This window comes from Loa loa (genome assembly GCF_000183805.2).
Source record: "Loa loa unplaced genomic scaffold supercont3.427, whole genome shotgun sequence".
Lineage (NCBI taxonomy): Eukaryota > Metazoa > Nematoda > Chromadorea > Rhabditida > Onchocercidae > Loa > Loa loa.
In genome coordinates, this window is record NW_018108607.1 from 3242 (window position 1) to 17625 (window position 14384).

At 32.7% G+C, this 14384-nt stretch overlaps 4 protein-coding genes across 4 annotated transcripts in view; 2 read left to right on the top strand and 2 right to left on the bottom strand.

Annotated features, from left to right (window-relative positions):
• LOAG_14090 (ZNF697 protein) overlaps positions 1-29 on the bottom strand; it is a gene marked incomplete at both ends in the record, with an annotated part of 906 nt that extends 877 nt beyond the window's left edge. The window contains one exon of the mRNA XM_020448757.1: positions 15-29. Coding sequence (XP_020301123.1) covers positions 15-29 — 15 coding nt within the window. The remainder of the gene's footprint in view (positions 1-14) is intronic.
• Positions 30-3490: 3461 nt separating this feature from the next.
• LOAG_07631 (oxidoreductase) lies at positions 3491-7104 on the top strand. The gene is made up of 8 exons (XM_020447496.1): positions 3491-4089; positions 4356-4472; positions 4734-4862; positions 4971-5051; positions 5243-5443; positions 5578-5744; positions 5933-6013; positions 6859-7104. The coding sequence occupies exons 2-7, from the start codon at positions 4365-4367 to the stop codon at positions 6006-6008; spliced, it is 762 nt and encodes a 253-aa protein (XP_020302281.1). The 5' UTR covers positions 3491-4089; positions 4356-4364; the 3' UTR covers positions 6009-6013; positions 6859-7104.
• Positions 7105-8221: 1117 nt separating this feature from the next.
• On the top strand, positions 8222-8620 carry LOAG_07632 (zinc finger protein; the record flags this gene model as incomplete). The annotated part of the gene is made up of 1 exon (XM_003143165.2): positions 8222-8620. One exon carries the CDS (start codon positions 8222-8224, stop codon positions 8618-8620), a length of 399 nt encoding a protein of 132 aa, XP_003143213.2.
• Positions 8621-11120: 2500 nt separating this feature from the next.
• LOAG_07633 (oxidoreductase) lies at positions 11121-14125 on the bottom strand (the record flags this gene model as incomplete). Its single annotated transcript, XM_003143166.1, has 8 exons — positions 11121-11196; positions 11399-11565; positions 11700-11900; positions 12532-12612; positions 12750-12878; positions 13142-13258; positions 13548-13718; positions 14054-14125. The coding sequence occupies 8 exons, from the start codon at positions 14123-14125 to the stop codon at positions 11121-11123; spliced, it is 1014 nt and encodes a 337-aa protein (XP_003143214.1).
• Between the last annotated feature and the right edge of the window lie 259 nt (positions 14126-14384).

Below are 14384 nucleotides of genomic sequence, written 5' to 3' on the forward strand. Positions count from 1 at the left end.
GAAGCATTTCTTACTTGAACGATAGGCATAAGAAGTTATTCAGGTTGTAAATTGGTGGTAAGCGTTCCAAAACGAAGTCTTCACAATGTTCATAGTTACAAATTTAATAAGAATGTTTTGTTTTTTAAAAAAAAAATGCTTATTAATAGGTCCGTCGTGAAATTCCAAAATCTCTCTTAACACGATATTTTGAGATGCATTTGGCATTCTCTATCAAAATAAATGAAATAGAACTTACCGGATACAATTCGTTGACACAAACGATCAGTTGCTGCTTCTGTTAGGTATTGTTCAAGTATCGTCTGTATAAATGCTCATCCAAATGGGAGTGGCAAACTATCTATATTGATAATCTGTGTCGACGTGTAATAATGCGATAGTAGCAGTTGCTGTTTAATCCTTCATACTGAATAATTTCATTTTAGTTGTAGTATTGTATTGTGAAAATTAATTTATGCAAAGCCGTCGCAATGTTTTTTGTATAATTTAGTTTCATTTCGTTTCAATTTTTCCAAACCTTCAAAATTGAAGCAATATTAGGGAGAGGGAAAAACTGCACTGCTACATTTTTCGCAATCTGTACTATTGATTTATATATGCTGAATGATTCCATCAAATTATTTGTTCACACTCCATATCCATTTTTAAACATAGTTTTGAAATTTGTTGTTCAAATTTGAAAATCCTACGATTTCAAAAATGGAAAAAATATTCATGGCTCACAAGGCGTGGATACTAAGGAAATACAAAAAGCACTTGAATAATAGTGACGGAGTGATAAGATGATGATAATGGCTACGACGACATTTATTAGCAAAAGCATCTGACACAAATTTGTTAATAAACAAATGAAATAAAAAGACAGATGTTTATGACAATTGAATTCAAATTTTTCTGTTTAAAATTTACCCTTTGAAAATTGACCAGGCTTATCTCAGGGGAACTTCACATTTTGCTAGGAGAGAATTTTGCTATGACATATTTCTTAGTGTTTTAACAAACAGATTCCATGTTCATTTCAAATTAGTAGGAATTTATTAATAGAGGTGCTAACTCACTTGTAAATTTGTTCCGAAAAAACATTCACCGTATAGCGATATCATGTAATTCATAAACAATTTCCATGATATGGTAGGATTCGAGAACAAGCTTCAGTGTTTGCTTTTTTTTTTTTTGTCGTATTTCTTTTTCAGTAATTTGTTTTTATTTTTTTGAGCCTATTTGAAGCTATTGCTTATAACCATAGCAGGATTTTACGTTTGCGAGTTACTGTGCAATTGGAAATTTTTGTTTCAGATTCATTGAATATAAAGAATGTTTACACTGAGCAAGAGAGAATTACCAATATTAATATTAGTTTCTATTTAATCCTTTATACTGAATAATTTCATTTCAGCTATTGAATTGCATTGTGAAAATTAATGTATGCAAAGCCGTTGCAATATTTTTTGTACAACTACAACCTTTATACTACACTTTTCCACATTATGTATTTAAATAAATTTTTGCATATTTAATATTACAAAAATGCTAAAATTATTTCGGATTTTCAAACATCTGAACAGTTATTTGAAAATTTCAACTGCATACTGAATTTGGTTTTAAAAAGCTTTCGGATAAAAATTTTCGTTTTAAGCTGTTCAATAATTAGTAAATCATTTAATGACATTTTGTGTAGTAATTAGAAGCTGATGGTAAATAAAACTTTATGAGATGATGAATAGTTTTGGGAAGGTATCGAATTTCTCACTCTGCAAGATATTCATTTTATTTTCTTTCTTATGAAAATTACATTTTTCAAAATGATAAACGAAGCATTCTCGACAATTAAAGCAAGTATTAAATAAAGCTTTAGCTTTTTATTCTTTGTATCCATTTATCTATCATGTGCGAAAGGCGTAGATATTTCGCAAATATTGATGTGCTGCTATTCTTTCAGTAGACTCAAACGATTGTCATCTATCGAAAGCAGTGATGTTTCAGAGTCAACAAGACAAATGTTCTTTTTAGCATTGTTATGTTTCTAATTTATAACTATTGTTAAATACATATTATTAATCAACTACTTACTTAAAAGCATATTCTTATTTCAAAAGCTTGATTTTTTCTTCTCTTCCTACTTTTTTTTTTTCTTTTTGTCGAATATCCTTCATGCAGATAGTTAATGGGGAAATGTTGTTTCAATTTAAAAATAAAATGAAAAATTGTTTGTGAGATTCATTTTTAAATGCTGGGAATAGAATTCTTTGAGGGGTGTTTAAACTACTGAAGTTAAATTTAGTTTCTTTGTTTTTTTTTTCTTTTCAATTGAACATGTTGAACTAAAACTTATTTCTCGGCTGTGGAATTCAGAACAGTTCTAAACTGAAATAGCACTCAGTCAATCGAACGATCTTTAGTAATATCAAAAGAAGAGTTAATGGAAAGGATCTTGTTAATCCTTTGGTTGGAGCTTTTTTTTTTTTTAAATTTCGACATTTTAAAGGTGTTGACATTAGTTCTCTTTATTATCTTTAATTGTATGATAATGCTTACTTCAACTAACATAATTTCTTAGATTTAAAACATACTATGTCAACATCCTAAAACATACTGTGTCAATACTCTGAATAAAGTATGCTTTGTAAATAGTCAGTCCTATAAACATCGAAATACATTATCACTACGAGGAAGGAACTCATTGTCAGGCAGCTATTTTGCGTCAGTTAATTCCGGAAGATTCAAAAGAAAGAAGAAAATGTTGAAACCTCATGCCGATTCACGAAGGATGAGAAGTGGAAATTTTTAAAATTATTCTCCAAGAATTTGCATAGACTTGATGTCTCTTTACTGTCTTTACTGCCTATGCTTACTCCATTTAGAATAACCCAAATTCTAATTTAATTGCAATTTCACAGTTCTAACTAATAACAATGTCACACATTTTTGAATTTTCCGTAATTGATCGATCATCTTCTCACTATCCATTCACTATCCATTATGTAAGAGAAAACGATCGGATCAAGTCAAAAACGAACGGGTAAGACTCTCAGTTGTTGAGGCATCTGAAATCACTAATTCTGCTATATCCTTCGACATGCATACAAATGAATAGCTTGTTTATCTCTTTTCTTGGATATTACTGCTGCCACAATGATTTTTTCTGGTAGTGTTGTCATGGATGAATTCAGATAACCTCGGGATACTTGGGTTCAGCAGCCTTAACAGGAAAGTGTCACATGTCTCATCTACAACTATTGCATGATAGTCTCTCACCTACATTAGGTGACTGTAATTTACGGAACCGTGAAATGATTGTATCCTCATGGACTGATGACGTATAATTCAATTAGGATTTGACTGTTTCTCCTTAATGAGCGGGTAATTTGCCCACAGTGTAGAGTGAAGTATGCAGCAATAAAGTTATTGCTGAAAAGTAAAATTTGGTAGGGAAATTAGAGAGCATTATTAAACTACTTGTCTTGTTCAGTTCTCAATATATTTAAAATTTTTTTAGATATGGTTAAATACGAAACTGTCAAATTAGCCACTGGTGCCGATTTACCGCTTTTTGGTTTAGGTACATGGCTAGTAAGTTTTCCCATTGTTCAGGGTGAAATTTGTTCAAAAATGAGGACTTGGCCTAAGGTGGAATACCAACCAAGAATTGAAGTGACAACGAAGATGTCATCAATTTTTTAAGCCATTATTTTTATAGCTGATGAATGGTTTGCTTAATACTTATTCACTTATTCAATTCCTATTTGATTTAATTGTAAATTTAGTTTTGTGAAATGTAATCTCATTACCCATATGGATCATTCATATGGATCATTCAAATAGTACGGTAAGTCCCAGTCATAAATAAATCGTCCATAAATGATTTGATTGTATTTAAGAAGATTCTATATTCAAATTGCTTTCCTATCAATATTTCAGTCCAATGATCCGGTAGCTCTAACAACAGCATTGAAGACAGCTCTGGATGCTGGATACCCGTTAATCGACACTGCTTATGTTTATGGTAACGAAGCTGTCATCGGGAATGTACTCCAGGAATATTTTACTTCCGGCAAATTAGAACGAAAAGATATCTTTATCACAACAAAAGTAAATTCTTATCACCTAAGTAACCACTTATTATGTACATCGACAAATGATATTGCATCCAAGCTTTCGCAAAAAGTTTACTTCAGTTTATTTGTTTTTAACACTGTATCTTTTTCTTTCTTTTTTAGGAAAAGGAGGGAGGGAAAAAAAAGGACAAATCGTTGAAAATTCCGGACGATCAGCGAAGCGCATCATTGTTTATGTCGAAATCCAACTTTAGCTTTAGCTTATTTTGCAATTCCCTCATTAATTCTTACCATATGCAGCTACCACTCATGGTACATAGACCAGGCGAGATCGAAGAGTTGGTGAAGAAACAGCTGAAAGATTTGCACGTGGATTATTTAGATCTTTATCTTGTCCACTGTCCCTGTCCATGTAAAGTACGTACTTTCATTTCAATTACTTATGTTCTTACTTATTAATTATTGATATATTGAATGTCATGGATAAAAGTTCAGCATCCAAACATTTCAGGAATTTACCCAGTGTGTTACCAATAGCAAACATTATTCATAATTCAATGAAGGCTAGACTATTGTCCTGGTGGTTATCTAATGAATTAATCTTCCTTGGTACTTTTGTGTTAGGCAGTTCAACTGTTTTTGGTTGAGTTGGATCTAAATGTTTTTCTTTTTTTCTAGCATCGGCCTGGCGACACACCGGATACCTACAAACTGTTATTGGAAGATGGACGTGTGGTTCCCGAACTGATTGACCATATCGAAACCTGGAAAGTGCTGGAAAAATTGTATAAAGACGGAATATTGAAAGTATGTTTTGCTGGTGCTGTGTTCGGAAAATAATTTTTTTTCGTGTGATTGATCAAATTTGTTACGCTATTTGAGCTTATCTTCAGTGTTTACTTATTATATTTTCAGGCTATCGGATTATCCAACTTCAATGAGGAACAAATGCAATATGTTCTCGATCATGCAACTGTAAAACCACATAATTTACAGGCAAGAGTCTTTAGGAAATGTTCTCAGTGAAATGATTTCGATGCTTTTATAAGGATAAGGATAATGATGGAATTCTAAATGGCATATTCTGGATTCACAGGATTTGAATGCTATTTAGATGTTGAGTGTTCAAATAGTTTTTCGTTCGTTTTATTGGAATATTAGTCTTTATAAGATCTTTTAATATTCAGGTCGAGACACATCTCTACTGGCCGCAAAAGGAACTTCATGAATTTTGCAAGAAAAATAACATAACAATGACAAGCTATGGGACACTTGGTTCACCTGGACGAACAATTTTCAATCCGGACTTTACCTGGCCCACTGGTGAACCCATGAAGGATCCTCTAGTTTTACAACTAGCCGAGAAATATAAAAAATCACCAGCCCAGGTATGTGCATTCATGGAATTCGGGCTTTTTTATTCTAGGTATCCCATTCAAAAGTTCATTTTTTTTACAGGGATTTTATAACAATCGAACTGCTCAAAATTTTTGGCCACTAAATTAATGTGGATCTGTTCTAGGTGCTTCTGCGTCACATGACACAACGTGGTATTTCTACTATTCCGAAAAGTATTAATCCTGATAGAATACTTGAAAATTTCAATATTTTCGATTTTAAGTTAACGGAAGAGGAAGTCAAGCAACTGGATGACGTAAAGACACGTGTTCGTCTTTTTCTTTTTGATATGTAAGTTTGATTTTATGTTGCATTGTTTTGTAAGATTTTTTTTCCGACGTGATTCGTTTTTATTTGATTTCGTCAAAGATGCTTTGTGGAATGTGTGTAACTCCGTATGTATAACTTACGAACTCTAAAAAGAACTATTTCTTGAAACGTAAGGTTTAGTAACTATGAATGCATTTGAACTACTTCAGGTTTTTCGATCATCCATGGTATCCATTCAAAGATGTCGATGTGTCAAAGATGAAGCGCGTGTACCTCAAAGATTGAAATCAGTATTGTTGCTTTTTTACGTTCACCGAAAACTTTGTCCATCTGTCCTCATTATCCACATTTAGTCTCCAGCTTTCGACAATTTTGATTATCTAGGGAAGCAGTACTTATTGCTGAATCAATTTTTGAGTAACTATTACTACAAGAGATTATCCATCCAAAGTTTTATATGAAGGTATATATAAAAGTCATTTTAGTAAGTATGCTTTGCTCGAAACTCGAAACTGTTTAGGTTTCTAGTGTAATAGGTTTAAATCTTGTTTCCTAGAGAGCTTCGGTTGAAAGTGACAAATATTTTGAGTCCATAATTTTCCGAATTTGAGGGCTGATAATACTTATTTAACTGTGAGTACTTATTGGGATTATTTGAAAATTTCAAGTACATACATTTGGTTTTAAAAAGCTTTCGGATAAAAATTTAATCTTGATTCTAAGCTGTTCAAGAATTAGTAAATCATTTAGTATGATGCCCCACATGAGGGGAATAATTTGACGAGTATTATTGGGTGCGGCTATTTATTCAACTTGTGTGTTTTCACTTTTTTCACTGTTACTGGAGGAAAATATGATCAGATTTTTACCTCCCAACATATTCAATAATTTCTTCGCTTGCAAACAAACCTTTATTTTCTTAGGTCTTTGCCGATAGAATTTGTTTGCATTTTGTTAATATTTTGACCTTTCCAATATCTCATTTCACTGCAAGTGCCTTATTTGACTGCTGTTATCATCCTTAGAACCTTTTTAATTCAATATTAATTGTCGATGAATTGCGAAGATATCTAATTCTTTATTCTTCAAGATATTCAGTTTTCTTTTTCTCCTTTTTAAGAACTTCATTTTTCAGAATGATAAACGAAGCATTCTCGATAATTACAACAAGGACTATCTCAGTCTTCTCTGTACCGCTTTTTTTATTCATTTTATTACGCCACAAGAGGTCGTAATACATGACTTAATCAAAATATTTGGTTCCGTTCTTCTTTTTTTCTCAATATCACTTATATTTCAATTGGCAGATCAGAAATTACGGGGTTTCATGTTATTTCTGATGAATTTCTATAATGTTTTAATGTATTTTAATAAATTTTACGATAATTAGTGTGTTACACATGCTGATGAGTTTATTTATCTGTAATTTTCATTACCTTAATTGAGGATATAACTGTAGCACCAAGTAATGGAAGACAATATTTACGTTAAAAGGTTTGTGATTCTCCAGGGCTTTATAAATGGAAGCAATTGTCTTAAATCAAAGGGAATACTTGATTGTTGATATTACAATCGATAAATTAGTGCGTCACGTTAATTGTAGTCGTAATGTAACAATGATTGCTACAGCCAAAAATCCAGTTGTTACTTTATCAACAAACCAATCTGTAATTCATGCACTAATACACGTTTCTGTGAAGGCTTATAAGTGCTGCATCCTAGTGTTATTTCAGTTCATCCATAACAGAAACATAACAGAAACACGGTAGAATTTCGTATGTATAATACCGAAAAGATATCAGTTATTTTGACAAGCAGTAATATTTAAAGTAAGGAAAATGATTTTCGCGGTGAATACTTTAAAAAATTCCCGCTTTCCATTCTTTGTGGATCGGCACGGAGCATCAACACTTTCTTCATTCTATTAAATTTTCCGGAATTAATTGACGCAAGACAACTGCTGTATTCTGACGATGAGTTTCTTCTTCGTAGTGATAATGTATTTCGATTTTTACAGAACTATTTATGATGCTTACTTTATTGATGAAGAAAATGAAATTACAGTGTGAATATTTTAAATCTAGGAAAAAAATCAAAAAAAAATCTAAGAAAAAGAAAAGCAGGTGGTATTATTTTTTATAAGGAGCCATTCACTACACCAGTTAACTTGGATGTTTTTCAGACTAGGCAAGAAATTACTCATATCAATATACATTTCATCTATTCCGCCTTCTTTGTCCAACTGAGCAACATTCAAACTACAGTAAGTTCATTTAAGGTTAAAAATACAACGTAACGCTACAGTATTTCGAAGATTTCTGATTTTTGACACAGTATGAGATTGATAATTTCATATAATTTGAAGAGAAGCAAACAGAGCCGTTGGATTTATCAGTGCAGAAATTGAGTAGAGACAAGCGCCAGATTTGTGTTTATTAGCCGACGTAGCTTTTAAAGTATATACAGATGAATTTAACAGTCAAAATTTAACAGTTGACATGAACTTAATAATCAAAGAAGAGGGTGCTGGAAGAAAAAGTACGGAAGAAATCGCAGGGAAGGAATCGAAAAGGAAGGAACCGCAGTGTGGTCAACGTCAGAATGAAGTAATAAGCATGAAAGATATGAAAACTAGTACCGGTGAGAAGCTTCACATTCATCCGACATGCAACAAAACCTTCCCTCATTCATCAACTTTGAAAGATCATATAAGAACTCATACTGGTGAGAAGCCATACGTTTGTCCGATATGCAACAACAGTTTCGCTCAATCACCGAGTAGGAAGAACCATATGAGAACTCATACCGGTGAGAAGCCGTACATTTGTTGGATATGCAACGGCAGTTTCGCTCAATCATCAATTACGGGGAACCCATATGAGAATTCATACCGCTGAGAAGCCGTACCACTATCATATATGTAACAAAAGCTTCTGTAACAAATATCATATAATACATCATAGGAAAAGTCATACCACTGAGCCTAACAATTGTCCATTATGCGAAAAAAGTTTCAAACAAAGGCAATATTTGAAAGGCCAATAGCAAATCACTACAAAAATAGGCCGTTCTTCAACTGTACTTTTTGCGGTAAAAGCTTTCTGAATGAACGGTCATTGAAATCACATAAGAAGAATCATGAAAGGAGCTGAAAGGCGCATTTTAAGCTGGAATATGCGTTGTTTTGTTGCTTACAAGTTATTTTTCTGTACTTAGTTTCTATTTTAATCATTACATTCTATTGCTGTCATCATTTATTTCTTGCTTATAAGTTATTCATTTTTTATCTCATATGTATAATAGTATCGTCTTTTTTCCATCCCTTTGCTGTTTTTTTTTCTTTTTTTCATTTTAGTGAATAAAATTAGCAGTTTTGTGTTTACTAGCAGACCTGCTAAATTACTTTTTCGTTATTCGCGCATGCATAACAAGTAACCAGCATGCTATATGCAAATAAGCATAACTGTTAGTTGTAGCGTCATGTCATTTCATAGGGTCACCCGTTTTCAATCCCCATGCAATGTTCCATCGACGACAAACACTTCAATTGAGCTATTTGGAGCAACGTATCATTCAGTTGAGATATTTGATAATCCAATCCAGCTACAAACTTATACCAATTAGTGGACGGACAGTTAATTAGCATTCAGTGAATCTGCAAGAGATTTGAGATCTTATGCAAAGATATGCAAGATGTTCTTTGTCCAATTGAGTAAGGAAAGTTTCTCTCAATGATGCGGCAGGAACATCCATATGAGAATTTATGCCGGTGAGAAACTCTACCACTGTCCCACATGTAACAAAAGCTTCTTTCGATCAGACCATGAGGAAATTCATATGAGAACTCATATCGGTGTGAAGCCGTACATTTGTTCGATATGCAACAGTAGTTTCAATCATGATGCTGGGAGGTCTATATGAGAACTCATATGGTGTGAGAAGCCGTACGGTTATCTCACATGCAACAAAAGCTTCTCTCATTTATCGCTATGAAATATTGTATGAGAATTCATACCGGTGAGGAGCCATATGTTTGTTTGATGTGCGACAATAGTTTCATTTATAGATTAGGAAGATCCATACGAGAATTCATACAGATGAGAAGCCTTAGTCGTTGGATGTGCAAGGAAAGTTCCAGACTAAGACAATATTTGAAAAGCCGTATGGCAACTCACTACAAAAATAGGCCGCTCTTCGACTGTACTGTCTTCGGTAAGAGTTTCCTGAATAAATGTTCTTTGCTTTGTTGTAAAAAGAGCCTGTTGTTTTGTTGATTATAAGGAAATCAAAAGTTTCGAATTTCACAGCAATACTTCTTCAAAGGAAGTAAGTCCGTTTTCCAACAATGTTTTTGATTCAACTTCCATTTTTACCCTTTCACGACAAACGTGCGATAATTATTCTTAATTGCAATGTTTAAGTTTCACAACCAATCCCTTACAAATTTTCTTTCATCTGTTAATCAGGCTTATCTGCCTTATCAAAAATATCAGGAAGAACCTCCAATCTATTAATAAAAAATGGATACGTTGCGAAAGTAACTTTTGGTCTGATAAATTGAAACTTATTTGCAATATCTGGAAAGTTATAATCCATACAAATCTTTAATCTTACAATTAGGCGTACATGTAATGTCTGGAAAATCGTAAACAACTCCACTATACAAAGAGCTTAAATGAATGCCCAGGATCATCCATTCATTCCATCATTTTAAAATCAGAAATCGGGAACAAGCGATCGGAGCATGGCAGTCACTCATTTCAAGGTCCATCGTCAACTCATCATGAACAGTCATCATCCAAGTTTACTCTCTTGCTATCATTCTCCTCTCACTTACTCTGTACTTGCTGATATTGTCTGATAACCCCGACGAAATTTTCCGGAATCGACGATTCTTTATCACATTATACTTAGCTCCGCAAAATGAACAAGAAGGACTTCGTCGTAGAACTGAATTGCACAACATCAGGTTTTCCAAAATAATTCAGTTCTCACAATTAACTTCTGAAAACCGTGAACTCACTACTTTGACAGAAATGCAATCCTATTGCGGTACAAGCCTAAATATTGATTTTCAGTTTCGAGCAAGGTATACTTGTTAGAATTGTCTTTCATATAAAACTTCCGCTTTTTTTTTTCTTTAACCATATATTAATTCATCAATGAGTCTTTGCTTCCTTAGATCATCAGAATTGTTTCTAACCAGTACTAACCACGTTATCCAGGTTAGATGATGCGATGGGAATCAGTCTTGAATAAAATATAATCATAAATGTATAGTGTATAGGTGAGAAATAAAGAAGTTAATTAGACATAAAATATGGTTCATCAAGGGAATAAATATGGATAATGTGGATAAATGGATTGAAGTTCAGTAAATATAAGATAATAGTGGCATTAGTAACTGAAATACACGCGTTTCATCTTCGATAAGTCGACATCTTTGAACGGATACCACGGATGATCGAAAAGTCTGAAGTGGTTCAAATGCATTCATAACTACTGCAACCATAATTATTTAACCTTGCAGTTTAGGAAAGAGTTCTTTCTAAATGTTATAAATGCCCGAATTACATACATTGTAGAAAGCAGAATTTCCTTGACAAGACCAAATAAAAATGAATCTATATCAGTAAAAAATCTCGCAAAGCAATGCAACATAAAATGAAACTTACATATCAAAAAGAAAAAGACGAACACGTGTCTTTACGTCATCCAGCTGCTTGATTTCCTCTTCCGTTAACTTAAAATCAAAAATATTGAAATTTTCAACTATTCTATCAGGATTAATACTTTTTGGAATAGTAGAAATACCACGTTGTGTCATGTGACGCAGAAGCACCTGGAACAGATCCACATTAATTTAGTGGCCAAAAATTTTGAGCAGTTCGACTGTTATAAAATTCCTGTAAAAAAATGAACTTTTGAATAGGATATCTGGAATAAAAAAGTCCGACATTCCATGAATACACATACCTGGGCTGGTGATTTTTTATATTTCTCGGCTAATTGTAAAACTAAAGGATCCTTCATGGGTTCACCAGTGGGCCAGGTAAAGTCCGGATTGAAAACTTTCCTACCAGGCGAACCAAGTGTCCCATAGCTTGTCATTGTTATATTATTCTTCTTGCAAAATTCATGAAGTTCCTTTTGCGGCCAATAGAGATGTGTTTCGACCTAAATATCAGTGTCATGAAAACACGAAATATTTTTATCATATCTTAATAATATCTTAATCATATTCTCAACTTATAATCATATCTTAACTTTATCATATCTTAACTTAATCACATATCTCAATATTGTAAAGAACTCTCACTACACTAGATTCAATTATGGATCATTATGATCATAATTATTCATCCTTTTCTATCAGTTTGTTCGAAAAAAACTATCATTTTATCATCTCCCAATAAACTGTGTTATTTGATTTTCAGTTACGATTTCAATCAAATAAAAACAACTTTACCGACAAGCGAAGGGAAGAATAATCCCAAATATTCTACCTGTAATATTTGCTTAATTATCTTAGCCAAATGGAAATAGTTCTCCATCAAACCTATCTTATCACTATTCGATTGTGCTATAATAAAGTCAAAGAAAACACCTCTCGATTTTATAAAGATTAGTATTCCAATAAAACGAAAGAAAAACTATTTGAATAATTCAACATCTAAACAGCAAATTTCAAATACTGTAATTCCAGAATAAGTCGCTAAGCATATCGTAATTTTATAAAAGCATGGAAATTTCATTGAGATATATAACCAATTATGCTATACAGTCGTAATGTACTGAAGATTCTTACCTGTAAATTATGTGGTTTCACAGTTGCATGATCGAGAACATATTGGATTTGTTCCTCGTTGAAATTGGATAGCCCGATGGCCTAAAAATATGATAACATAAGTAAACTAAAAACACTAAGAAAAGAAAAAAACAAGCTCAAATGATGTAACAAATTTAATCAATCACATAGAAAAAAATTATTAATGATTTCCAGAACAGAGCACCAGCAAAACATACTTTCAATATTCCGCCTTTATACAATTTTTCCAGCACTTTCCAGGTTTCAATATAGTCAATCAATTCGGGAACCACACGTCCATCTTCCAATAATAGTTTGTAGGTATCCGGTGTGTCACCAGGCCGATGCTGAAAAAAAAAAGAAAACATTTGGATTCAACTTTAGCAAAAGCAATTAAGCTACCTAACACAAAAGTACCAAGAAAGATTAATTCATTTGATAACCATCAAGACAATAGTGTAGCCTTCAATGCATTCTGAATAATGTTTGCTATTGGTAACATATTGGGAAAATTCTTGAAATATTTTGGATGCTGAATTTTTATCCATGACATTCAATATATCAATAATTAATAAGTAAGAACATAAGTAATTGAAATGAAAGTACGTACTTTACATGGACAGGGACAGTGGACAAGATAAAGATCTAAATAATCCACGTGCAAATCTTTCAGCTGTTTCTTCACCAATTCTTCAATCTCATCTGGTCTACGTACCATAAGTGGTAGCTGCATATGGAAAAGAATTAATGAGGGAATTGCAAAGTAATTTAAAATCTTATCAGCTAAACAAGTTGGATTTTGAAATAAACAATGATACGCTTCGTTAGTCGTTCAGAATTTTCAACGATTTTTCCTTTTTCCCTCCTAAAAAAGTACAGTTATAAACAAATCAAATTGAAACATTTTTGCAAATGCTTGAATGCAATACCATATTACGTGCAACTGAATGACTGTCAATTGTGAACTTATTTTGTCAATGCATATATGTGTGGTTATTTAGGTGGTAAGAATTTACTTTTGTTGTGATAAAGATATCTTTTCGTTCTAATTTGCCGGAAGTAAAATATTCCTGGAGTACATTCCCGATGATAGCTTCGTTATGATAAACATAAGCAGTGTCGATTAACGGATATCCAGCATCCAGAGCTGTCTTCAATGCTGTTGTTAGAGCTACCGGATCATTGGACTGAAATATTGATAGGAAAGCAATTTGAATATAGAATCTTCTTAAATACAATCAAATCATTTATGGACGATTTATTTATGACTGAAACTTACCGTACTATTTGGATGATCTATATGGCTAATTAGATTACATTTCACAAAACTAAATTCACAATTAAATCAAATAGGAATTGAATAAGTGAATAAGTATTGAGCAAATCATTCATCAGCTATAAAAATAATGGCTTAAAAAATTGATGACATCTTCGTTGTCACTTCAATTCTTGGTTGGTTTTCCACCGTAGGTCAAGTCCTCATTTTTGAACAAATTTCACCCTGAACAATGGGAAAACTTACTAGCCATGTACCTAAACCAAAAAGCGGTAAATCGGCACCAGTGGCTAATTTGACAGTTTCGTATTTAACCATATCTGAAAAAATTTTGAACACAGTGAGAACTGAACATGACAGGTAATTCAATAATATCTTCTGATTCGCCTACTAAATTTTTTCTGCAATAATTTCTTGCTACATACATTACTTAAAATTATTGGTAAATTACCCACTCATCAAGAACAAACAATGAAATCTGAATTAAATTACTCGTCATCAGTCGATAACGATACAATCATTTCACGGCTCCCGTTACCTAATGTAATTGTAGGTAANAAGTTATCATGCAACAGTT

Coding starts and splice junctions, on each gene's coding strand:
- LOAG_07631 (XM_020447496.1), top strand. CDS start 4,365: ATGGTACATAGACCAGGCGAGATCGAAGAGTTGGTGAAGAAACAGCTG. Junction 4,863..4,970: donor ATAAAGACGGAATATTGAAA/GTATGTTTTGCT, acceptor TTATATTTTCAG/GCTATCGGATTATCCAACTT. Junction 5,745..5,932: donor CGTCTTTTTCTTTTTGATAT/GTAAGTTTGATT, acceptor GAACTACTTCAG/GTTTTTCGATCATCCATGGT.